At 33.0% G+C, this 26,659-nt stretch overlaps 1 protein-coding gene across 1 annotated transcript; it reads left to right on the top strand.

Annotated features, from left to right (window-relative positions):
* On the top strand, nt 1–26,327 carry LOC124369879 (dolichyl-diphosphooligosaccharide--protein glycosyltransferase subunit 1). Its single transcript, XM_046828016.1, has 10 exons — nt 1–410; nt 6,262–6,381; nt 6,535–6,783; nt 8,894–9,103; nt 9,822–10,014; nt 11,467–11,705; nt 14,675–14,794; nt 16,201–16,344; nt 20,393–20,520; nt 23,684–26,327. Exons 1-10 carry the CDS (start codon nt 171–173, stop codon nt 23,844–23,846), a joined length of 1,806 nt encoding a protein of 601 aa, XP_046683972.1. The 5' UTR covers nt 1–170; the 3' UTR covers nt 23,847–26,327.
* The last annotated feature ends 332 nt before the right edge of the window (nt 26,328–26,659 follow it).

The raw sequence follows: 26,659 nt of genomic DNA, 5'->3' as shown, positions 1-26,659 counted from the left end.
TTAGTAGTCAGTACAAGTTGTTGACATCGATATAGGTAAAACATTGTAACCACATAGTGAATTGTGAACAACTGTAGACTTTCGTGTGTCTGGACGTGGCGAATTGGTTATGTTAGTTCTTTGAAGACTTTTATTGTATTAAATTTTACGCTGAACAAAATCCTTCTAATATGAAACTAGCGATCCAATTTTCTTGTTTTATACTATTCCCGTGTTTTGTTCTCTCTTTAGAATCCATCAATTCAGATATCGTTATAAAGAATGCTGACCGGCAAATTGATATTTCATCACAATTAGTTAAAATTTTAAACAAGTTAACCATAGAAAATACTGGGAAATCAGTTGTGAAGACATTTGCTTATGCTGTTGAGCCACAGTTCAAGAAATTGGTTTCATTTGTTGGTGCTCAGGTAAAATAATAACCATAACCTTTACTCATAGCTAATTTATAATCAAACAAAAGCAGTTCGCCCTTTAGTGTAATTAGTAAAATAGTAACTCGTATGTGTTTAATTCTAGCAGTTTGTCTCAAAGTGATACTACTTGATTTATTGATTCCTTCATTAAAAACTGTGTTTGGAACACATGATCTAATTCATTTGGCAGTCATTTCACTTCTAACTGGCAAGCTATTTCTGAGTGTAAGAGTTTTTTTTTTTTTTTTAATTGAAATATAATCTATACTAAAATCCATTTGGAATAATAAATATCCATAATAATAATTATTGATTGTATATAATTCTTTTGTCACGTATGTTTCCTACATTGAGTGATATTTGCTGTTAAGCATTTGGGTTCATGATCAGACCCTCTAGAATTTAGATGATTTGTACCGATGTTGTTTTGTTTGTCACCATCAGTATGGGGGAGCTCCCAACCATGCCACATGCTGATGGCTTGGGGAATCAGCCTGGTCAACTGGGTTTACTGTAGTGATGTGCAGATCATGAGTGAACTTGCTGACTGATCCTGGTCACGAAATGATCTGAGATTCGTCAGATCATGTGATGAAATGAGCCGACTCCTGATTGAACGAACAATCGCGTCGTGACTCGTGAGCTGAGAGTCGCCAGCCAGTGTAATATTCTTCGGTTCTCTTAGTTCTTTATGATCTGAGTGATCTGCTAGACAAGAAGAAAACCGTTTAAAATCTGAATTTATTATGGACGATAGGTACACCTCATTGAAAACTATTGTATTTCACTTATAAAGCCTTTGAACCATTAACATTTATTTTACTGTACAGATAATAATAACAATAAAAACACAGGACAAAAACAATGAAATTAGTTTTATATATTATATTTTTAACAATGAAAGCAAACTTGATTATTTTATCTAATATAATTGATTGGATCAAGATAATATAATTGTTTATTTTTAATTTGTTTATTTGATGATCTGATCGAGTAGATGGAGTGAGTTACATCAGTAATCTGAATGATCTAAAGATCCGGCTCATAAGCCAGTTTCAGTGATCTGATCTGAATGAGCCAGATCATTCCAAAGACCCATTCTTCCCATCACTAGTTTACTGCCCGGGCAGTTGAGAACACTGGTTATATCATTTTTACTTAGAGTAATATTATCTATTTCACTCTGAAACGTCTCTTCTTTATCTTTTTCTAACTTGTTTTGCAAATATCAAAGATTGCTGCTCATAAATATTTAAACATTTTTTTAAAGCTATAATTTTTACTGTAAATGTATACTATAGTCACTTCATATTGTTTTTTCTTAAGAGAAATTCTTAAAAAGTAAATTTAGAAAATTAAATTTTGGAAAGCCCAACATTTTTTAATAACCTTATAAAAGCAGCACTGAAAGTGATTTTCCACCTTGATTGTGGCGAATTAAAAGTATTCCTCGATATAGTATTGATCTATAAAATATAAAATTCCTAAATGTTGATTACCAATATTTTACAATATTATTACCAAAAATATTACAGACTTATTTATTTATTTTGCATGACAAACAGGAAAAGATACTGAAAAACTTAAATTACCCTTAAATGCGTTAGTAGACCTATTCTCCCTGCTTGAATTCCTAAACATTTGTGATAATCATTAGAATAAGTCACCACTTTCCCACTGTATTAGGCCTATAGTCTCGTGGATTTTATAAATATGGATATTATTGAGAACCATTCATTTTACCATTATAAGCAAACATTTTTCAATTTTCAATCTTTATTTCAAGGCTTATTATCCAATATTTATGAAGAGTTTTGATTCATGATGGTGATATGGGGGTTTTCCACGAGTCCTCATGATTTGTTATGTAAACAACCACGGATTTCTGCAGTTAGGCTGTGAAATTTTCAAAACAGTTGCTTAGCGATCATCTATGAAATAAGATGTGTGTTTACAAAGACCCATATAAATCCATTCTATAGTTACGAAGATTTCATGATGGGTCAGTCAATTGTTTTTTTTTCTTTTATGTGTATTCTTAATTATAAAACTTTTTTGTAATATTTATATTTTAATTACCATATTTGATTCTATCTTTAACTGGCAGAAGCAGGAGTTATAAATTATGTGTTAAATGATAATTTTTTTGTGTACTGTGTGGCTCTAGATAATGGAAGCTTCACAGTAACTGTACTAATGTCAAAAATGAACATACAATGTTTTGGATTCCTTGTTTTGAGTTTGAATACAATAAAGGAGACTGTCTCTTTAGGGAATTGAGCGAATGTATTCACAAAATAGTTGTATTGAGTGAACAAAAATAGATTAAGATCGAGTCATTAGACAATACCACCATAATAGGCCTACCTCAGATTGAAAATGTATCAAATGCAATAACTCAGGATTCGCTGAAAACTATCCGAAAATAAACAGTGATGTCATCGATGATGGTGGTGTTAAACAAGAGTTTTTATGTTTACCATTTTACTGTATTACAAATAATATAGATGCAAATAATGTGATATTATATATACAGTACAAGCAAAGACTCTTATTACAGGTGCTAGTAACTTAGATCCTCCATTTTATGAGTAAGACCTGCTGCTCGTAGACTTATAAAGTTAAAACATATGGGTAATACATAATAGATAATTCTTTGTTGTGTTCCACAACGCCATTTATCATTATTTCATATTTATACAGATATAGAGAACCCTTACACAAACAACACTCATTTTATGAATCATTTTGAATCGTGCTCAATCATATGAGCTGTCATGGTAATTTGGCATCTATAGCAGAATAATAAACAACAGATAAAACAGAATCCACCGATACAACATGCCCACAACAGTCTTTCAAAATCCACCCGCCCTTATTAAAAATCCTTATTTGATATAATACATACCATAATAACCCCCTGAAGGTGTAACTTTGAAAATTTTATACATTGCAATCAAAGGGTTGTACCTTTAAATTAAAGTTGAGCCCATATAACAGGAATACCAAAACTATTGAAAATGGCAGCCATTATTTAAAACCAATGTACTATATCAAAGTCAAAGTATCTTTATTACATGATCATTAAGAACAGTAATTTGTCAGATTATAATATAAAGTTATTTTAATACAATTGTAATATAATAGTGTTGTGAGTTAAAAGTTGGTGTTTAAATGTTGAAGGTCATGTGGTTCGTGCATTTGCAGATTCCAGAAACTCTTCTATAGTGTAGACAGGTTTCTTAAGCAGAAATTCTCTAAGCGAGTTCTTCAGTCTGTTGCCTATCAGGTTTCGGAGGAAGTCTGGAAGGAGGTTTTTAAATTTTCTGCCTATGTATGATGGTTTTTTTTTTTCAAAGAGGGGTGTTCTGTATGGTGAAATGGTAAACCTTGAGGCATGGCATGTGGGGTAATTGTGGACGTCCATGTGAGTCTGCAGGTATAATTTGTCGACGTGTAATATCGCTTCATAGATGTAGAGTGCAGGTACTGTAAGTATGCCTTGGGTCTAGTAGGCCTGTCGGCAGTTTTGCAGCAGCTCAAGGTTTGCAAGGGTCCTGACTGCCTTCTTTTGTAGTACAAGCACTCTCTTAAGGTTTCCTAACGAGGTTCCCCAGATTATTAGGCTGTATCTAATGTGAGACTCTACTAATGCATAATAGGCTACTTTTGCCGCTTCCAGTGTGCCAACCCATTTGATACGTTTAACAACGTAGATACCTGTACTGATCTTTGCAAATGTCGTTTACGTGATCTGTCCAGGTGAGGCCGCTGTCTAGAGTTACACCTAAAGACTTAGTCTGATTAAGCACTGATATATTGGGGATGCTTGCAGGTAGGACTTTTTTCTTGCTAAAGTGCACTTGTGTAGTTTTGTCAGGATTTATTGCCAAGTCATTTAATTTGCTATAGGCGATGGCATTTTGTAGAGAATAAACAGAGTTATTATGCAATTCTTCAGCTGAGCCATTTCTTAAAAGGAGAGTTGTATCATCTGCGTACATTATGCAGCTGGTACTGTTGTTTTCAATTAAGGCTGAGAGGTTGTTAGTCAGCAGAATGAACAGGATGGGTCCTAGTACAGATCCCTGTGGGACTCCTCTTGTAATTGGTTTAGGGTGTGAGCTGAACATGCTAGTGAGGTTAGATGTTGTATGCTTAATCTCCACAACTTGTGATCTTCCTTTTAGGTAGCTGTCAAACCACTTGTTTTCTAAGCCTCTTACTCCCAAGGCTGCAAGTTTTCTGGAGATAAGATTGTATCCCAAACAGTTGAAGGCCTTGCTGTAATCTAGAAATAATGCAGTCACAAATTGTCCTTCTTCTATACTGTTGATTATGTACTCAACCAAGCTTATGATAGCAGATAAAGTTGATTTTCCCTTTTGGAAGCCGTGTTGACAGTCGGTAATTAGGCCATGTTTTGCAAGATGTGTCATTAGCCTCTTCAATAAATTTTTTTCTATAATTTTTGAAAATGTATGTGCTTTGCTAATATATATTTTCATATGATAAGTTACTTTTATATGAATTATTAATAATAGTTGTACAATATATGATACTAATAAAACAGAAAAGATAGAAATTAACACTATGAAAAAAATCAACACTGTAACCTTTATTTAATGTAAGATAAAGAAAATACTAATTTAATGAATGCCTTTAAGCAACATAGTGGACATAACATAAAATAGTATTAAATGTAATAAAAGTAAGCTTGCTTCTGCATTTTGTGCAGGTTTCGAGTGTATTAAACTGCAACAACCTATTTTTCAGTTAATAAAAAAAATTAGATTTTTTACTGATTTAAAAAATACAATGCGTGTTATACTTTCCTCGTGGTTTTCATAAAATTGTTCATAAAACCCTGTTTTTTATGATGTGTGTGAAGGGAATTTCTATGGTAATATTCAGGTAGTTGGGAAACCTGACTGATAATTCACTGCACTCAGTGTTGGAATCAGATGTTTTGTTCAATGTGGAAAATGTCTGACAAGGTTAGTCTAAAAATGACTTACTGACATTTTTTTGACTGATTATCACAAAAACTTGTTACTTTTATTCTGTATCATAATTTGTAGTTTTATAAAACTAAATATTATTATATAAAAATAATGAAACAAGTTAATTAAATTTTAACCCAACTGAGTTTAAAAATAATACAGTAAGTAAACTCATTTGTTTTATGTAATAGGAAAATAAAACGTAAAGACACTGTTTTTTTAAGTAGCTTTTGATTTTTTAAATGTGTTCAATAACACATTTGCATCACGCACATCCTATAACAATTTTAAGACTGCGCGTTATAAAATTATAAATTATGATACAGCTTGAAACTAAAAAGCTGTTGTGTTAATCAGTCACAGAAATGTCAGTAACAGTCATTTTAGATTGGTCTTGTCAAATATTTACCATATTTCACAAAACAGGTGATTCCATGACTTAATTCATGTCAGAAAGTTTCAATATAGGGTTTAATAAACATTACTAATAAGAGAGCTGTAACAGTTTGAAAATTTGGACCAAAATCAGTTTTTGAGTGCAGCGAGTTAACGATGCAACCAATAATGAACTTGACCACATTAATTTGTTGGCCTTGTTATTGCGCACAACTTTGTTCATTTAATCTTTGCTGTATCCCTTATTGTTTCCAAGATCCCTTCAGAGTGCATAAAATTTGGTACATACCGTATAATGGCTGAGGTAGTCAGAGTAAACTTTAACCAATTAATGTAGCCTATATGATTTTTTATAACAATAGCTCTGTACTGAACAGTTTCTGAAATCTAATTATGAATATTTGTAAAACTATTGCAATAATTAGTCCTGTTTCTATAATTTTTAGGTGACAGATGGTTCCAAAACTCCATTGAAAGTCACCGAGACTCAGGTTACAGACCATCCCACCAAGGGCTTCTGGCGTGTCCACCTGAGGGACAATCTGCCACCTGGCAAACCGGTTGTCGTAAGTATCAAATAGGTGTCTCATTCGTGTAGTGTTCAGTTAAGCAGCAATTACACAAACTATCTTTTGTGTACATCTAATGACCATAAACTCAATAATATTTATATTCTTTAATGGAGCTTTACAAAGTGTTAATAATGTGCTCTGCCGCAGGTGGAGGTGGAGGTGGTACTGACCAATGCCCTGTTACCATTCCCAGCAACCATTACACAGAAGGAGAAGCAGCTGGTCATGTTCAAGGGCAATCATTACGTCTACTCCCCGTATAGTGTCCATAGGCAGACCACTACTGTCAATGTTGGCACCAAGAATATTGAGTCTTTCTCTAAGCTGAATCCGGTCTCTCAGTCAGATATGAGCATCACGTACGGACCTTACCCCCAAGAGAAACCGTTTGCTGAAGTAAGTTCACATGTAGTCTCCAAATGTTTTTTTAGTTACTTCATAATATTTTTTTAATTTAAGATTTTACATTAAAAGAAATGTGAAATAATTTACAGACACGACTTTATAAAATTTGCTGTTTGAAATGTACGTCACAAACTATAGCATTTAACAGGTTTTCCTATATTTTATCTTTACTCCAGATTTAAAGTGATAACTGATTGAGCTTGGGTAGAAATACTATTGTTGGATGATTGCATTGTGGGTAAATGACATTTTTAAGATGATTTAAGGGAATCCTGAACTGATGTATCTTTACAGTGTGTGTCATTATAAAATTTCATTTATCAATAATTCTTAAATTACATAATACGTAACTATATTATCATATTTGTTGGTAGATTAATACCTATGTCATATTATGATAAAATATGCGACACTGCTCGGTTAACTGTCATAGTGTAGTACAGCATGTTATTGATGTGATATACATGTGTGTTGCAATACTGCTTAGTACAAACAACCGTTTGGAAAAAAATTGTGACGAATATGCATTCTGTTGTAAACTTAAGACAATTGAAATCACTAAAAACACTAGTTAAAACCAAATTAATAATTTAGTTTATCAAATACTTTAAAACATTTATGTTTGTTTTAATATAATTGATAGTATTGAATTTATGTATACAGTAGAACTTCTTATATCCAACCTTCCCACATCCGAATCTTCCTAATTTCCAACTGCCTGTCTAGTGTCCGACTGTCTGTGTGATCCGACCATGCTCCGTTGGCGAACCTTTTCAGACTTCAAAGAGTGACTCATTTACACTACAGTATTCTTTGTTTTTGTGCCACAAACCGTCAGTTCAGCCGTGGTTGTTGATGTGGAATGTATAGAAAAATTTTAAAAGTTGGTCATAGAACAGAAACTTGTACCTGAACAAGTCTACAATGTAGATGAAACAGGTCTAAATTACAAAATGCTTCCATAAACCACTCTTGCTGTTAAAAATGAGCCTGTGTTAGGAACAAAGCTTGCTAAAGACAGACTCACAATTACAAATTGTAGCAATGCCGCACAAGCCACAAAATGCCGTTGTTCGTCATAGGGAAGTCTAAGAAGCCAAGTGTGGTTAAATAGCTAAACATGGCAACACTCCCAGTTTTATATCATAATCAATCATCTGCTTGGATGAATAGTCATTTGTTTAAGTGGTTTTTTGACAAATTTTTCCCCTCAGTAAAAAGACATTTACAATCTAAAAACTCATCTGCTCGTCCTGTTTTGCTGTTAAATAACACTCCCAGTTACCCCTCTGAATCTAACCTAAAAAAAGAAAACATCAAGGCTTCATTTTTACCGCCCCACGTTACACCTTTAATACACCTTTATTGTAGTACACTGCATACATGTAGTTTTTTCTACCTGGGAAAGGCCTCTTTTGCTCCTCCCGATATCCAACCTTTTGACCGTTCCGGCTATGGCCCTCACCGGACTGAACTATCATGAGAGCTGCAAAGAGAGCACAAGATCTTGACGGTAGCATCATTGTATATCCGCGAGACCATCATGTATGCTGTCAGTTCTAACCAAACAAGACTAGCGGACCAGCACCAATACAACACTAGAAACTAGCATAACTTCCTCTTGGCTCCTCACCATCTCAGCTTTTATGAGAAAAAGCTTGCATACAAAGGTGCAGCTTTATTTAACTCACTACCTGACCACTTGAAGAGACTTCATGTGAATAGACTGAAGACTGTCACAACCAACTGGCTTCTGCAACACTCATTCTACTCAGTGAAGGAGTTCTTGGACTGGAGGAACAATACATGAACACTGCCTTATGAATTATTTGTTTTATCTTTTTTAACTTTCTTTCTTGTTTTTGTAAAAAAATTATTGCATGTTCACTTACTCTATCCTAAATTTGTACCACGATTTATAATTTTGTAAAAATTATGACTACTGCTTTTCTCAAAGAAAATGTTAATAAAGGATTGATGATTGATTGATGGCTCAGTCCCGTCATGGTCGGATATGAGAGGTTCAACTGTATGATGTATCGGTCAAACTGATTCTTTTAATATAGTTGATAGTATTTTAAGTGATGTATATGACGTATAGGTCGAGCTGGTTGTACACTACGAGAACAACTCACCGTTCCTGACTGTGACGCGCCTTGAACGGTCCCTGGAGGTGAGTCACTGGGGCAACATCGCTGTCGAGGAGGTTGTGGACGTAGTACACACTGGTGCCGTACTCAAGGGACCCTTCTCCCGCTACGAGTATCAGCGAGAGGCACAGAGTGGAGTTTCCAGCGTCAAGTCTTTCAAGGTAAACTGCTGTGCATCACTGGCTGTATCAACAAGATTATTTTTGGTTGAAATTTGGTCGAACTGGTTGTATTTAGTTGTGTACAGAAAAATAATCATTGTGGATGAGAATAATTTTAATTTGCTTAATTGATGGTCAAATTTTGTGTTTAATCAATTGAGCTTGTATTTCTGTAGAAACAAGTCATTATAAAGTTTTTTGTCAAGACCAGTAGATAATTTATAGTGTAGTTAGAAAATTTAAGAAGTGTTTGTCTATGACATTGTTTTAAAGTAAGCTTAGTTATATCATTAATATTTTCAAACAACCTCATTATAAATATATGAGGCATATTATGTAAAAAATGTCTTTATTCACTGAAGCAAACCTTGAAAATTATGAACTACCTTTATAACATTTACAAATTTTATTCTAATATGTGTTGACAGTTACATTTTGAGTTTATTTATAATTTATCAAAAACTAATATACATAAAAGTGGATAACATTACCATCAATTATTAAGCCCCTTATTGGTAATTGTTTTTAACAATTTATTGTTATCAGTGTTGACTTTTTCCTCTTTAATTTTAGAGGCATAAAGGTAGTTTAACATTGAAACCTGTTCTAAACTATAAACAATGGACGTTATACACTTTCTTACTCTTCTTAAACTCTCAGTCAATAAAATAAATATTTCTAAGAGGGAATCAGTTGTATCAGCTGTTGTGTTGTTCAGACGGTACTGCCAGCAGCTGCGACAGATGTATATTACCGAGATGAGATAGGCAATATCTCTACCTCTCACATGCGTGTACTGAGTGACTCTGTGGAACTAGACTTGAGACCGAGATTCCCTCTCTTCGGTGGTTGGAAGACACACTACGTCCTCGGTTACAACGTGCCCAGCTATGAGTATCTATTCTATTCTGGTGAGTATTTTCAGGATCAGTATGCAAGTCACTAATCTAAGATAAGGTTTTATTTTATTCAAGTTGCACCATGATCATAGACAACAAAGCTGGTGTCATAATAATAATTATTAAATAATATTATATATGTCAATTTTAATCAAAATAACTGTTATATTCTTTATTTTTGTGGCCTCTTATTTGGTTTAAAAATTTCACTTTTGAGTTGAATAGTCAATTGGTTTATTTCTGTATTGCATGTTTCTTGCCATGTAAAGTATACAGTTCTTTTTTTAATGTGGGCTTCTTTACAAAGAGATGCAGATGATAAGAGGGAATGAATTTGGAGATTTTTTTGCGTGTGTTGTGATTGTGCTGCCACTACTGTGAATATCTTGAGCTCTCAGACCTTATTGACATCTTATCACCCTATCTTTGTCTATTTATCCTTATCTACAAGTCAAGTTAAACAGCTGTGCCACATTTTGATTGAGTGAGTTTCAAATGGTACAAAATTAGTAACAGCTCGTGCTAATTGGGTTCCAGTTGTCTATTTAATTACACATGAATAAAATTATGAAGGTTAATTTTGAGGGGAATTCAGCAAAGTAGGACTTCTAAGTTAATCGTCAAATAGGTATAGCTTCTAAGTTCATTTCTGAGTTAAAATAATCCTAATCCTTTCCACCCTCATTTTTAGCCTTAAGTAGTACCTGCACAATCTATTCTCTCTCATTAATTTTCATTACAAAATTTCTATCATGTTACATAAAAAATATGAGTCAGATGTTGTGTGTGTGTGTCAAGGTGTTGTTTTTTCTTCTTAGGTAAAGTTATAACTGAGTCATTAGAATAAATAATTATTAGGCATAAGGCTGTCAGACAATGTGGCATTGGTGTCAGGTGAAGCATGTGTCTAAACCTGAACCTTGTGACACACCTCTTATAATCATTTCCTCTCTAATTACCCAGGACCTGATTTTCTTCTCTGGTCCATTTAAGAGTGGTGTGCTGATGGCTATCTTGATTTTAGACCTGATTATTATTTTGAACTGAAATTACAACAAATTATTTTTTCTGTTACCGGTACCTATGTTTTTGAAACAAAAATTAAGTGATTTTACTACACTTTTAGATAAAATTATTCGTTAGGAAAACGTTTTAACACATTATTATGAGCTTTAAAGCATACTTTGGAAAGAAAATTTTACTACAAATTTATTTTTCTTGTTTGTTGTGGCAGAGTTAGTTCATGGCTGTTGGAAAAATTATAGGTTATAATTAAAAATAAATATTTGTAAAACATTTTCATGGGTACTTCCACGATTTTGAAATTAGTTATCGATATCGTCAACCATTTTATCCCTCAAGAATCACTTTAAAACAAAGAACAAGAAAGTAATGAGAATTAAAAGTACAAGTTGTACTAAAATCCTGTGCTACCGCTGATGTATAGTATAATATGTGATATAGGTGACAACTATAAACTGAAGATGCGCCTGGTGGATCATGTATTTGATGACATGGTGGTGGAGGAGTTGGTCACCAAGATAATCCTGCCTGAAGGAAGTAGCCATATTCAACTGGAGACTCCATACCCAGTCCAACGTCTGCCTGACTACCTGCATTATACTTACCTGGACACCAAGGGCAGGCCTGTCATTACTGTACGCAAGACAAACATCATCGAGAACCATATCCAGGATTTTGAGGTAAGCCACACCATCTGTGGACTCAACAGTTTACATGGGAGAGCACCCTGTGCCACCAACAGTAATGCCATCGCCGTGGTGAATTCAATTCAGATGTACAATAATTCTCTATACAATTTCATAATGCTGTTATGGAGAATCATAGAAACGCTCTTGTAATATAAAATGTCTTTGCTCCTCATAGAATGCAGTGGCTCAATTTTCTCAGTTTCTTTTTAGTTTAATTTACTGTAGTTTTTCATTTGTTTCAGAATAGTAAAACGGATAAGTTTATAGACAGTACCAGCAAAATAGTATAAATAATCAGCTGATTGTATTTCAAGTTTGTTTAAATTTTTTGTTACATATATATATATAATATAGCTAAAATAAAGGCTATATGTATAATATAGCCTACAAACAAATGTTTTCTTTTATATTGTATATTATTGATATAAGTTATTTATTTTAATTTTTTTTAATACACCTTTTGTGTTCTATTATGCTGAAAATTCTCCTTCAATGAGTTAATAACTATTCTAATTTCCTTTTTTTTTTTTAGAAGAAATCGACAACAATTTAAAAGTTAAAATGGCTTTCCAAGTCAAATTTTAAAGCATCCACAAGTTTAACCCTCCAGGTGCTGACATCGCGTAGCGCGATGTTAGCGTACCTGTTTCCAGTGCTGACCTCGCGGAGCGCGATGTCAGAAACGCGATCTCTTTAAACCACGCTAGTGGCTATATATTACGGAATATCACGAACTATTTTATATAGTATTAAACTAGAAGAAATGCGGAACTCGTTATACTCTATGGAGCACGTCTTTGCTCAAAGACCGGCGCTATACGACAGCTGTTTCTAAGCGTATGTTTATTTCCAAGTCATACGGTTCGGTCGTTCTGTTTATTGCTGTTCCGTCGTTGTTTGCATCATACCTTTGGTGTTGTAGTTGACTATTACTGTTTTATATTGTGTTTTATTGTAAAAAATGAGTGAATTAAGTAGGTCTAGTGCAATAAGGAATGTGAAAGGTGTTACAATGTAGTACACAATGTTTCAAATATCACTGATTTTTTACGTGTTACAATTTATCGTTTTTTGCTCTGAGTGAATTCTGTCAATATGTAAACCCATAAGATGTATATACTTTTGGGTTCATTATTAAATTACCTACAACTTGTATATCTTGGATTTTTATTTTCATAACTTTGGTGAAATGATATCTAAGCTCAAAGTGAAAAAATAAAAACTTTTTTTTTTTTTTTTTGTCAAGATTTACATTCAGCAATATTTTACCATGTAAAGGTAAGTCATATAAGTATTATTATCATATTCTGTGATCTTTCCTGAAAATAATGATATATAATATGTAGTATTTACATTAAGGTAACAGTATATAAAAAAAAAACTTTCTAAACGCTTGCAAACATACTGAAAAATGCCCAGCACTTAAGGCAGTTCTAACCAGCACTTGGAGGGTTAAACAGTGATAATAAAATTATTTAACTAATTCTTAAACACCTTCAGTGAGAAAATACATCACAAAAGTATTGTAATTTATTAAAATTTTTTGTAATTACAATTGTTTTTAATTTTCTGTTGAATCAAAGGATATGAGTTAAATTAGAGGTTTGACCTAAAGTAGGGAACTACAATACGTGGCAATTTGATGCATTGCATAACTAACTTATCTACCTACAGTAACTCTTCCTCTAGACTTCTTCACATGTTTGGTTCACCGTTGAGGTCTCCAGAGTTTGCATGCTCAGGGATGACTTGGTGAGATTCTTACTTTTTGCTATGTATTGGCATACCACACTCACACAAAAAACAACTATACAAATAAACTGTGGTAATTCCAACTCTAGTCATGAAATTGGTTGTGACCAGATGGTTAGTCTAGAGCAGGTTTTTGTCATGAACATTTTCGTGACCATCTTTAAACTCTTAGAACCATTTTTGTACTTAACGTTTTTCTCACGGCATTAGGATAATACACATCACACATTGGATGATGAATGTCCACATACAATATGTTTCTTGCCTCAAAAATATGTATCATCAACTATATATTATAATTTTAAACTTTTTAAAGACACACAATAAGGTATACAAGTTAGCTACAAGGCTGCAACTGGTCCATGATTGGTCACAAGGCATCTGGGAAGCAACTCTTATGCTCATTGCGGTGTTTGTGCAAACTGTAGAAGTATATATAATAATATGGCTCTTACTTAACCCATTGACTGCCAGTTAAAATTCAAATATTTTTATCCACAGGTATAGAATTAATTTGTAATGGAAATCATTGTGTGTGTGTTTAGGTTCAATTAAAAATATTAAAGAACTATATAAGTATTAAAATTTTATTTTATTATCTTATATTTTAAGTATTTAGTTGCCTAGTAACAATTAGATTTATACCAGATCTACCATTAAAAAAAATTATATGGTCAGTAACTTGCCTTTACCATTCCCAACTTTGAAGTTTAGGCCTTGTCATATAAATTTCTTCATTGGCACTTTCATTCATAATTTTGTCATCAAAGTTACCATCACTCACTTTACTTTTACTTTCACTGAGTATGCTCTCCAAAAAGGTACTAAAACTCTCAGAAAAGAACGGCGTAACTTTACCACGACACATTTCAGATGGCGACTAATCAAAACTAACAATCAACAGATGAAACTGTAAACAACAATCGATTTTGTGAGAGCCGATCAGCTTCAAAATAAAACATGTTATTTACGACCATTGATGTAATAGTATAGACAAATGTAAAAATAATTGATACCGGGAATATTGTACGGCTCGAAAAGTTCGAACTTAGCAAGACAGGCTGTGCCTGTCATCGGTAGTTATGCCGATACTAACTGATAACGAGCAATGTACATCATTGGTAGCCAGTGGGTTAATAAACATTATTAACTATGGTATTAAATGTAGTATTATTTTGGTTGTGTTGATTTTTTATTTACTGTTACAGTTGAACTACGTGTTTCCTCGAGTTCTTATGCTACAAGAGCCACTTCTGGTCGTCGCATTCTTTTATATCCTCTTCCTCTTTGTTGTTATCTACGTCAGATTGGATTTCTCCATTTCTAAGGTATGTACACATGCAAAAATGTAAACTTACATTCGATTTTTATTTTAGTTATCGTATCTAAAAATATTGAAAATCAATCTTGCCACAAAACAAAGCAATCTGATGATTCAGATTCAGATTCTTTATTGGCTATTAAGTAACACAAATTACAATAAGCTTCGTCAAGTTAATACAGCTAAGTCATAATGTTACAACCATAAATTGTATATTAAAAATTACAACAACATTCAAATTCTTAGATCATTAAAATCACAGTTAAAATATTCTTCATTGGTATAAAAGCATTTTCTTCTTAACCAACTACATATCACACTTTTGTATTTATTACAAGGTAATTGCCTTACTGCTAATGGTAACTTGTTAAACAATATGTACTGTTGAAATTTAAAACTTTTCTGAGTCTTGGCCAACCTAACATTTGGGGTTACTAAATTAAGGCATTGTCTGGTCTCGTAATTATGATAAAAACTGTGGTTATTAAACATACCAAAATGTTCTTTAACATGTAGCAGATTACTGTATATATACATGCAACTCAATGTCATGATGTTGAGATCAGGAAAAGTTGCTCTACAAGAGTCAGAAGCTGATAAACCAGTAATAGCTCTTATTGCCTTTTTTTGCCAAACAAAAGCTTTTTTGGCTGCACTTGAGTTACCCCAGAGTCTTACACCATAGTTGAGTTGCGAATGAAACAGACCAAAGTAGACCATTAACAAAGTTTCCAAGCTGACACATGATCTTAACTTTCTTAAGAGACAAGTTACTCTAGATAGTTTTTTGCAAAGATAGTTAACATGTGCATCCCAGCTCAGTTTAGTGTCAAGATAAATACCCAACAGCTTGACAGGATAAAAATAAGGATCATACAAAATGTCTATATTATGTTTTAGTGAGAATAGTATATGTTCAGTCTTAGTTTCATTAATCATTAGGTTATTTACAGAGAACCAGATTTTGGCTTGTTCTAGAGAATCTGTAAGCTGGGTTTTAACATTAATAGGATCGGTATTATAACATAACAAGGTTGTATCATCTGCATATAACATTGAAAAACATGGTACATTTATACTAAAATCATTAATAAATACTAAAAATAAAAAGGGTCCCAAAACAGAGCCTAGAAGATTGGAACCCCTAGAATGATTGTGCCAGAAATTTTGCTGATAGTTAGTTCCATTTTTGGCATAGACATAATTGATGTCACAAATTAGATTGTGTAGTAGACATAGTATATAGACTGAATCTATATTTCAGAAAATTAACAAAAACCAATATTGTTGAAGTATCTGTTGACAGTTTTCTGCGAAGGTACAGTGTACTACAATTATAAAGTAATAAGTGTGTGTGGGTTGAGTTGTAGTTGTAATATAGAAACTTTCTAATGAGACGTATGTGTGTAACAGGATGAAACTAGTGAGAACCGCATGCGTGTGTCGGGGCTGTGTGACAAGGTGATTGCCCTTCAAGAAAAACGGACAGCCACCTACAATGCGTTCAACGACCTCTTACAGAAGCTCAAGACCAACAGAGATGTCTCATCTTTCTTGGTGAGATACAAGCTTAGTTAGAGAATAATCACATTTTAATTTTAACACATAGACTGTGGAAGATAGGCTTGTGCAACATACGTAGCATAAGAACCACTCGATATAGTGTTCAGTTCAGTTTAAGTGCAAGAGAGAACTTTTAAGTCCTAACTTCGCCTCTGTAAATAAAGGCATTTTTCATTTTATTTTATTTTATAAAGCCACAGTGTAGCTGTTATCTACATGCAATATAGATTAACAGAAGTTTTTACACGTGATTATTCAGTAAAGAGCTGAGGTGAAGGTGTTACTTTTATCATCTGATACTTTAGAAAATGAGGATCAAAATAGAACTATAACATCCATGTAGACAGAGTTAAGTGATTCTTGGCATTGTTTTGGTCTTTTCTATTCTGCTTGCACACAGTGCCACACTAGGTTTTTAATTTCTACTAAACTAATCTATCTTTACAAATTGTTAAAATCATTAATGACATGGAAATATATTATGGTCATGAAACAGCATGTGGATTTCTGAAAAGGTCACAAAGATACATTTCAAAGCTTATACAGAGAAAAGCTAGAAAAGTTTGTGGGACCTTTTGAAATCAAATTCTAAGGTAAGGGAACCTGCCAGTACCATGACTGCCCTTATCCCCTAGTCGGTATAGGAAGGTCATTGTGTTTGACTTTAGAAACTAGACGTTGACAGGTAGGCTAACCACAGCTATAGCCCTTTGCTATGCATGTGTCTCTATTGGTGACCTAAATAGCAACACAGTAATGATACTGTACTGTTGATTAATTTTGTGTTAGATGTATACAATTAATTAGTCAAAAACTTTAATTTCATAAGGTTGGACTGAAGTTGAATAATTTATAGGGAAGGAACCTTATGAGTTAAGCTTTCTCTTTATATATACATTTCACTGTACCGCCATAACCCTCGTGTTATCTTCTGTTATGCAAATTGCAACAAATTTGTAATGCACATCCTTAATGTTATAAGTTCTTGTTGGATATTAGATCAGTGTTTTAAGCGGTTGTCAATGCTTATGGATAGCCAAGGCATTGAGCCATTGGTAGTCCTGGTTAAACAGGATTTATGCGAACACAGTACACACCAAATTAAGATAGTGCAAGATGAGAATAAATAAATTATTTCTGGTTTCGTGAAGTGCGTGTGGGTAGCATATGAGAGTGATCTGATTTAGTTTTCAAATTATTATATCCGAGTGTACAACACCTGTCCCAGTCGAAAGTTACTGTTTACCATGAACCAGGCACAGCACACCTAGAGCAAAACTATGTAATATTGAGTGTGGTATGTGTTGAACTGGTAGTTTGGTTGGTTTACCAGTCACTGCAGTAACACAAGTGCTAGGTACATTAACATTGGCTCACAATATGGCCTGCAGTTAGAAACATGTGTCAAGTTTTCCATTACTTTTTAGATAAAAGATCAATTGTGTACATTAATCATGATTAACTAGGTGTTGCAAAGAAACAAAAACTAGATTTTATGTTTTTCCATCTGCTGTCTGACTTTGGGTTTGAGTTAAAGATAGCACAGGTTCAAATCCTGCCTGTGACCACCGCACTTTTTATCAGTACCATTGACATTGTATCAGTTCTCCTTATTCTGTTTGATAAGATCGTCGCACAGGCCAGTGGCCCATGAGGATTGGCATAATGAGGCTGAAAAGAGGATTGGCCTCCTCACAAAAACAGTAAAAAATTACGTTAATAATGCTTAAATGTTAAAAAAAAGGCTCTGAACCATTTTGAAGTCAAGTGCCACAACAGAAAAATTCTGTGTCAAACCGTATACCTAAAACTGAACACAACAAATTTGTTTGTTATATTATTATCAGTATACAAGTAAATAAAATTTAAAAAACAAATAATATTAGCCTTGTAATAATATCAATAATTTTACAACAATATTAACAAAAGCTGTAACAATAATTCTTTGTGTAGAGCCAATAGTAGAGTAAATATGTCTTATTTTACCAGGCGAAGTAAATGCTAAGAAGTTCAACAAAAATAAAACTTACTTTACCTTACCTTTACCTTATTAGTAAGTAATATTACTTTTTGGTTAGTAGTATAACGAAAAAGGGATTCCAGAAAGGTGAAAGGGTTTACTGGGAGTTTGTACATATGCTCAATGGAACAGCCCCAGCAAAACTCCTTAACTGTTTAAAGTATAAATTGGGTACTTGATATTGGCTTTAATTTTCTATCACAGTGCCAGTGATGAATATCAATATGAGTTTATTAATCCTGTATTCCTTTGTAGATTATTAATACAACAATTCCTTAAAGAACTTCAGGGTTTAAAAAAGTCATATCAGTCAATGGAATGGCAATTATATATACTTATATAGTATATATACTTAAAATATATACTGTCTAGGAATAAATATTACATCTTACGGATATGGTGAGCTACCATTTCGAAACGTCAAACTAAACATGCATTTTAAGTTTAGACGTTCAATTTGTACAACACTGATGGTGTGATGACTCTGACGGTTTGCATGATACTTGTAACACTTTCAATTAATTAAAAACCCTCTTGTCTTGAAACCTTAGAAACAAAAATGTTAGACATATAAAATTCAACCATTTACCAAGACATACACAATATTACAGTGTTTTTAATATTATGTAATAATTGACAAGTTATATTATATTTACACTTTAACAACATCTCTTAAACTTTTAAGTTTATGGCCGGTCAAAATTTGTAAAAGGAACGGTTATATCTCAGTTTTTATTTGTGTTCTGTTTTGTAAAGTTGTAAAAACCAATTTTGGCAACATTTTGCTGTCTCACATTGTTTTGCCAAACTTGAAGATTCTGTTTACAAATGTTAACGCTGTACGTTCAACCTCATAAAATTAATATATAGCAAGAAGTGTATATTTATTAGTATATAAATAAACTTCAGAATGTTATGAAGACAGCAATACCAAATACTGGATGGATTGAGTATAAAAAATATTTGTAATGAATTTCTAAAAGAACGCTTACAAATCATAAAATAGTGCCCTGCTACTATAGAAATTGCCAGATCTAGGGTTCAGGAGGATGAAGAAAAATAGAGATGAAGACAGGCAGGACAAAGATAAAACTATTTCCCTGGACTCGGAGTGGAGGGGGAATGTACCAGCGGCTTGCGTTATCACAGGAACAATAGAAAACAGAAAATTATGACACATGCGATCTAGCAGTCAGAATGTACAATACTGACATATGGACAACCTTAAGTTTCAACTACAATGCTTTTGAATTTATTTTATCACAAGTTGGTAGCACTGCAGATTATTGATCTTGAATTAGCCTAACAGACACTAAGTGCAAGGCAGTGGTGAAGCCACATACATTAGAAGGCCCATTGTGTTGTATGGTATGGCCCACTGAACCGGGTTCTGTTATTATTGTACATAGTAACACATTGTTACATCAGTATGGTGTTTATCCATTGATAATCAATTCATCAATGCTTTCTTAAAAGAAATTGGATATGTTTTGAAATAAAAGTCTTCAGATCGGCCACATGTGTCAGAAGAGAAAGTGGACCATATCCGCTTTTCACGATTATAAAATACTTGATACGGCGGCTGTCATCTGTTATGGATGCCTAGATTTACTGCTCATTAGGTGGAGCATAAAACATTGTCTAATTGCATACAATTTACCAGTAAACAAGAATGAGGAGCTGCTATGTTTAACATAATTAATTCAAGGTATCATTTTATATAGTAGTACTGTCAACTGACACAAATCCAGAACTTAGGCCTCACAGTTTATGGAGCATAAATGTAACTCATGTACAATTTTGGAGCTGCCTGATTTATCACCATATTACAGTACGTGAGCGTTATAGGTTATGACACATTTAAAAATGTGTTGTTTCCAAAGTAGAAACTTACCTTATATGTAAACCCGAATATTAATGTATGTATTAAGTTGGCCGATCCTTAATAATAATTATACTAAACATACTTTTTAATTATAAACATTACATTCAGTAACATTTCATAATTGTAAACTGTTATAGAGTGCAGTGAAGACGTTGAACCAGGAGCACAAGAACGAGACAGCACAAATAGCAGAACTGCTGACAAAACTTAAAGCCGATGCTCCCGAACTGGCAGATAAAGTCTCGGATCTTCAAAAACTCGACAAGTGAGTAATAGCTATATTATATAAACTTTAAACTTTAGCTTATCTGATGTTTTAGTCAAAACACTGTAACTATAAGGTCATAATGCTGATGTGGTCCTAAAGTTACTAGGAGTGTGTAAAGGATGTGGTCACATAGGAACCCATAGTTGCTAAGGGTAACTTTATGGTTAGTTCACACATGCATGTTTACGTAAATATAGGAACAAGAATAATTAAAAAATGTAGAAAAATATAGGTTCTTGTTTTTTATATGTTTATCATACATTACAATAGGATTTTTGTTATTGATTTTGTTTTTAAAATTGTTTTGTCCATTAGAATATTGTCTCGAGACAATGCATCGTATAAAACACTTTTATAATTCAAATTTTTTTAAAGTTCAATGTTTTTACCAGTCATTTAAAGTTTCAATAGCCCAAGTTTAAATGGTTACTGCTTGAAAATTTTAAGTAAATTTCAGAGTAGTTGGTCCATGGGAAAAGACAAACTCAAAATCTAAAATTTTAGTAATAAATCTTAACTATCTTAGTTTCTAGGCTTAAGTAACAAGTTTCATTAACTATATTTTAAGTTTTACAATGAAAATTTACAATATCAATGATAACAATTGAATATCATTGTTATGGTTTGTTCTTAGGCTTACATCATTGTTGTCATGACTGTCCTAAAAGTTTTTCAGTTGCTACCACGTCAAAACATTGCTAACGAAATTAACATCTCAACCTTTTGAGGACAGCCGGAAAATCTGCAAAATACGTCTGCAAATAACAACAAATAATTTTTGATAGTTTTATGGCTGAAAAAGTCATGCTAATATATACAACTGCAGTGTTGCGAATGCGCAAAACAAATTTTCCTTAAATATTATCATTTAATTGGTTGTTTTGTGAATTTGTATGTATGTTTTCCTCAATTATCTCAGATACATACGGTTTTTAAACACTTGTACAAAAAAATAAATTGGTATGGTTTTGCCCTGACTGCAAATATATCTGCAAACCACCAGCAAAGGGTTAAGTTATACTGTGATTGTGCTTCACTGACTTAGCAACTGTGAATTTGATAATGATGGCTCACCGTGGTTGAAATATCTCAAGATTTGAATTGTGTTAGTAATGTCAGTAGTCAATAATCTTTATTACAATGTCTTTGAGATATTTACATGCATCAGGATTCTTAACTCTAAATACAAAGTCGGGTTGTGTTAGTTTCTCTTCTCCAGACCAAAAATTCCTCTAGGGAGTAGTACGGTCTGCTAGTTAGCCATCTCGTCAGGACCATCTTCAGCTTCCTCCCTCATAGAGTCTTCATGAATTCTGGTAGATGTTTGCATATCTTTCTGTCCATGTAAAGTGAATTTTTAATATTTTGTAATATGGAGTAGATGTAGGTGGAAATTTTATGCATGACAGGTATTATGTCTATGTGTATCGTAACCTCATTGTAGGAGTTCTTTGTAAGCATACATGATTACTTCTTTGATGTATAAGCCAAACTATTGTTAGAATTTTTAGGCTTGGAAAAAGTCTCTGCAGTTCTCTCAAGGGTTTAGCTCTGACATTCTGATGGTAGTATTTGGTTGAGGTTCCCTGCTGTTGTCTCCCCCCCTCCACACAACTATGAGGCCATACCTTAGTTTTGGCTCAAATAGTGAATGGCAGGCTATTTGTGTTGTGCTTGATTCTTTTTAAAACACAAGTACAAATTCAGTTTCCTAGAGAATGTGTAAATGTGATAATTCCGTTGTAAGTCTATTGTTATCCCAAGAACCTTGGTTTGACTTTCCAGTTGTACTTTTGGTAGTGTTGGGCTTCATCCTTTCTTCTTCCAAGAGCAAGTTGCTGGTTTTCATAGTGTTTACTACTAAGTAATTTTCATCACAGTATTGGTAAGAAATGTGCAATGCGATGTAAGATTTGATGGCTAGGTTCATAGAGAATAATTCAGACAGTAACAGTGTTGTATCGTCTGCTTACAGTGGGGATCAGTGAGTGCGTAGATACTGTGGCATGCCATTTTTCAGAAGGATGAAAAGGACTACTCCCAGTATAAAGCCCTGTAGAGGCTTTGATCTTGTTTTTGAGTTACGCTATTTTGTGTGTGTTGAATCTCAACAACTCAACTACTTTCTTCTAGATTTTTCCATGTCCTCTTATTCCAAGTTGTTCAAGTTTATCGAGGATCAGTTTGTGTCCCAAGCAGTCAAAAGCTTTGATGAAATCCAATAAATGCCAGCAACCATATTTCTCTCTTCCAAGGCATTGATGATGAACTCTTTGAGTTTAATCATGGTTGATGTTCATATTTCTTTGATAAAGAAATGTTGGTATTCTGTCAAGAGGTTGTGAAGGTCACAGTGGTCCATCTGTATTTTCAAGACTGCTTTCTTAGTTACCTCGGAGAATGTTGGAATTAATGATATGGGCCTATAGTTAGTTACTTGCTACTGTATGGTCTTCATCTTTTAGTTTGCGGTATACTTTGCCAAGTTTTAGGTCTGAAGGGAAGTGTCCTTGGGTAAAGGAAATTTTTTTTTTTTTTTTTTGCTGACTAGATCAAATTAGGGCTTTACTATAGAATTTTAGCCTTTGGCTGAAATTTGATCAAGCTCAGTTGAGGTTGTTGGTTTATTTGGACTATTTGTTATAACTTCAATTTCTTGTTCATTGGTGAAAGGAAGATGAGTTAATGTATGGTTTAAAACAGGTAAAAGAGGTATAGTTTGTTTTAGGGGTCATGGTTGCGAGTTTTTTTTTTTTTTTTTTTTTTTTTTTTCCTATAGTGGTAAAAAGTGGTTGAAATGATTAGAAATTTGATCTGGGTTGGTGGTGATATGTCCCCAATGTTGAGTTGGTCTTGAGGTCTTACTTTTTCTTTCATGGTTTATAAATTGCCACGGGGTTTTCGAGCATTTGCTATATGGTCTGCAGATAATTGACACCTGAGATTTTTCAGTTTTATTTCATAATCTTTCTTGGCTTTGATCATTCAGCTTTTTCTGTGTTAGTTCATATCTTTGCAACCACAAGTCTCTTTCAGGTTGTTTTGAAATGTTGTGAACCAGAAAATAGTAGAGCATGCATATCATTATTCATCATTCATATAAATCACCTGTTTTCAGTAAATGATGGACACTAGTAGTTATTAATTGTTGTGTGTACAGGCAGTTGAAAGAGCACTACAACCAGCAGCAGACTTTCTACGTCGAGAAAGTGGTTCCCTGCAAGATTGGACGCAACCAGTTCACCGAAGCTGAAAGTGCAATCAATAAGAAGAAAGAGGAGTGCTTTGAAAAGATTTGTCAGATACTGAAAAATTTACATTAGGTATCATAAAGTCCTTTTCCATCCGAAAGACAATATTTTTAGTGTTCTTTTATACGGAACTGTCTATTTAAAAGGTCCTCTGTCGTACGATAGAGCACCACAATTGTGGTGTATCGTGATGTAGGCTTAATTTTAGAAAGGGTGAGTGAGTATTGGGGTTTCTGAGTTTGATTCAAGTTAAACAAAACATACATTTCCGTAAGTTCTGGCTTATAAAAACACACTTACTGTTTATATTTTGAGAGCCATGTAAATGCATATTGAGTATATAAGGGTTTGTCTCCCTAAGTTTAAAGATATGTACCTTACTTATAAGAATCTTGTAGCAATTTTCTCGGCTATAAAGATGGCTTGTTGGTGTTGTTTACAAACAACTTTTACTTATTTGTTAAAAAAGTAATTAATTCCATTGATGTTCCCTATTGTATTCAGCTACAAAAAATGTGCACCAAATTAATTGGATTAAAATAAAACTCCTCTGCTTGGGTCAGCTTGAAAATCTGTACTTACCCATCTCTATTATTTACTAAGTACATATTATAAGTTTATTTTTCATACATTTTATACATTAAAAAAACTTATGCTAAAAATCATGACAAAATCAACTCTGGTGTACTTTATGTACATGAAATTTTGAACTCAGTCTTTTAGAAAATTACTTGTAAACCAAAATACCCAGAATGTTAAAACAATACTAGTTTTGTCATATTATTAATTTGAAAAAAGTAATATATATCAAAAAAATAAAATGTTGTATTATTTTAGTACCTCCAAATAAAACTGAACTATACTTATGTCCCTTTATAAGTTCATTCGCACCTTTTTTCACTACTTTTTAAAAGTATTCAGCTATGTATGTGTATATACACAACACATATACAGTACAGTTCCACCATACAGTTCTGTATGGTTGTTTGTACACAGAAACATGTTCAGTTCACATGGTACATTGTTGGCAAAGTGTTCTATTCACTTATGTGACTGTGTAGGATATATATATATATATATATATATATATTACTTATTCGTAACTTCAGAATATTTTAAGGATTAAGGTAACAAACAACCATATATTTGTTTTAAATTAGATTGTTAAGTAGAGGAACTGAGTTGGTAAACGAACCCACAAATAAAGCCACACATGAACCCACACATAAAGTTAATATACCAACTCAGTTTCTCCACTTAACAGTCTTAATTTTAAACAAATATATGCACTTGTGTACTTCTGGCATAATTTTAACAGATTGTGGTATGGTTCTATAGTTTCAGCGTAAAATCTGTATGATTAATAATTTTTCTATATAATAGTATACTACTATATAATTCATTGTTTATTTTAATAAAAATAAAGAGTATATATGTATATTATTTTATATTATGTAAATTGACTGTGCATGTTTTCAGTTTGGTTTCCCATTAAAGGACAGTGGGAGCAGACAGGCTCGGAGACCAACGATTAAGTTTGTTTTAACATGGGAGCACATCATATACCATCTATTTTTAGCATAGCTACCAACATTGTGTAACAAGTTTTACAGCACTTTCCTCTAGTTGTGCCTAGTACTTTCAGTGTAGCTCTGTTCGAACCGTGTTTATTTCTATGTAAATTTAAAGACATTTGTAATGAAATTAAATTTTGTTGTGCGAGATTGTGGTAATTCTGATGAACTGAATATCCCAATTTGAAAATTTGCAAATATTGAGATTCATTGGATGAACATCATTTCAAAGATGCATATCTCAATAAGCAAATGCTCACACATATGTACCTAAAACAATCGTATTAATAAGTATTTTAAATCTTCGGAAACCTCAATGTTGCAAGAATTTGAGCTGACTCCCACTGTCTACTATGTTTTTAGGTTTTAGCTTTAATCAGCTCAGCATAATTAGTTGAAAACTAAACTAAAAGATTATTTTGTTATGATTATTATAATATTTATATTTTAGTTTTAAAAATTAAAAGTGGAATACAATTCTGCATTGTGGATTAATAATTTAAATACTATCATTGTTATAATACAATAATACATCATACAATTATTATCATTGTTATTATAATTAATTATTATAAACATGTGAAATTACTTTGTTGCTACTCATAAGTTTAGTTAAGACTGCATTTTACATTAAGGTGTTTGAAACGTTATTAATTGCTTTGGGTTGAAAGAATCAATTGCTTTTTATCTTTCATCAACAGATTCCAGATCACTCAATTTGTAGTTAACTTAGAGTTTCCATGGATTAAGAAATAGATACAATTTGTTACGTGTACACAGTTTGTTTGTGTTCGTAACATTTAAAATGCTATTGTTTACAATGTAAACCTGTAATTTACTTTTAAGCCTAGTCATTCAAGAGACACGTTTGACATGAGGGTCTGATTTGGCGTATGACTGTTTGAATGCCGTTTTCCTTTTATGACTGGTGCTGTACTTTTGCCAGTGGGTAAGAAATAAATAGGTTGATTAAAAAGTAGATTGTGTATGCTTTGTGATTTTTCCCTCTGTGTCAAAAATATAACGTGAAACACAGTTTGTAACGTAATCTTCTCACGTATCGAATTCAGGCTTATATTCTTTTGGTCAGATGTATAACAAAAATTTATGTGAAAAGTTATTGACAAGTGTTTTACACAAAACGTGACAAGTAAGACTATTCCTCTGGCTATATGGTACACAGTTTATTTACAATTAATCATTTTCCACGCTCTCTAAAAGCTGTAGAAAATATTTGCTGTAACTGGGGACTCATTAAACAGGTAATTCGTAGACCTGCGTAAAACTCCAAGTAAAATAAATAAGAAAGTA

The sequence above is a fragment of the Homalodisca vitripennis genome, chromosome X (assembly GCF_021130785.1).
Source record: "Homalodisca vitripennis isolate AUS2020 chromosome X, UT_GWSS_2.1, whole genome shotgun sequence".
In the NCBI taxonomy this organism is placed as follows: Eukaryota; Metazoa; Arthropoda; class Insecta; order Hemiptera; family Cicadellidae; genus Homalodisca; species Homalodisca vitripennis.
The sequence above is the reverse complement of the archived record's forward strand: the minus strand, read 5'-3'. Positions and strand labels throughout refer to the sequence as shown.

Coding starts and splice junctions, on each gene's coding strand:
- LOC124369879 (XM_046828016.1), top strand. CDS start 171: ATGAAACTAGCGATCCAATTTTCTTGTTTTATACTATTCCCGTGTTTT. Junction 6,382..6,534: donor CACCTGGCAAACCGGTTGTC/GTAAGTATCAAA, acceptor GCTCTGCCGCAG/GTGGAGGTGGAGGTGGTACT. Junction 10,015..11,466: donor TGAGTATCTATTCTATTCTG/GTGAGTATTTTC, acceptor TATGTGATATAG/GTGACAACTATAAACTGAAG.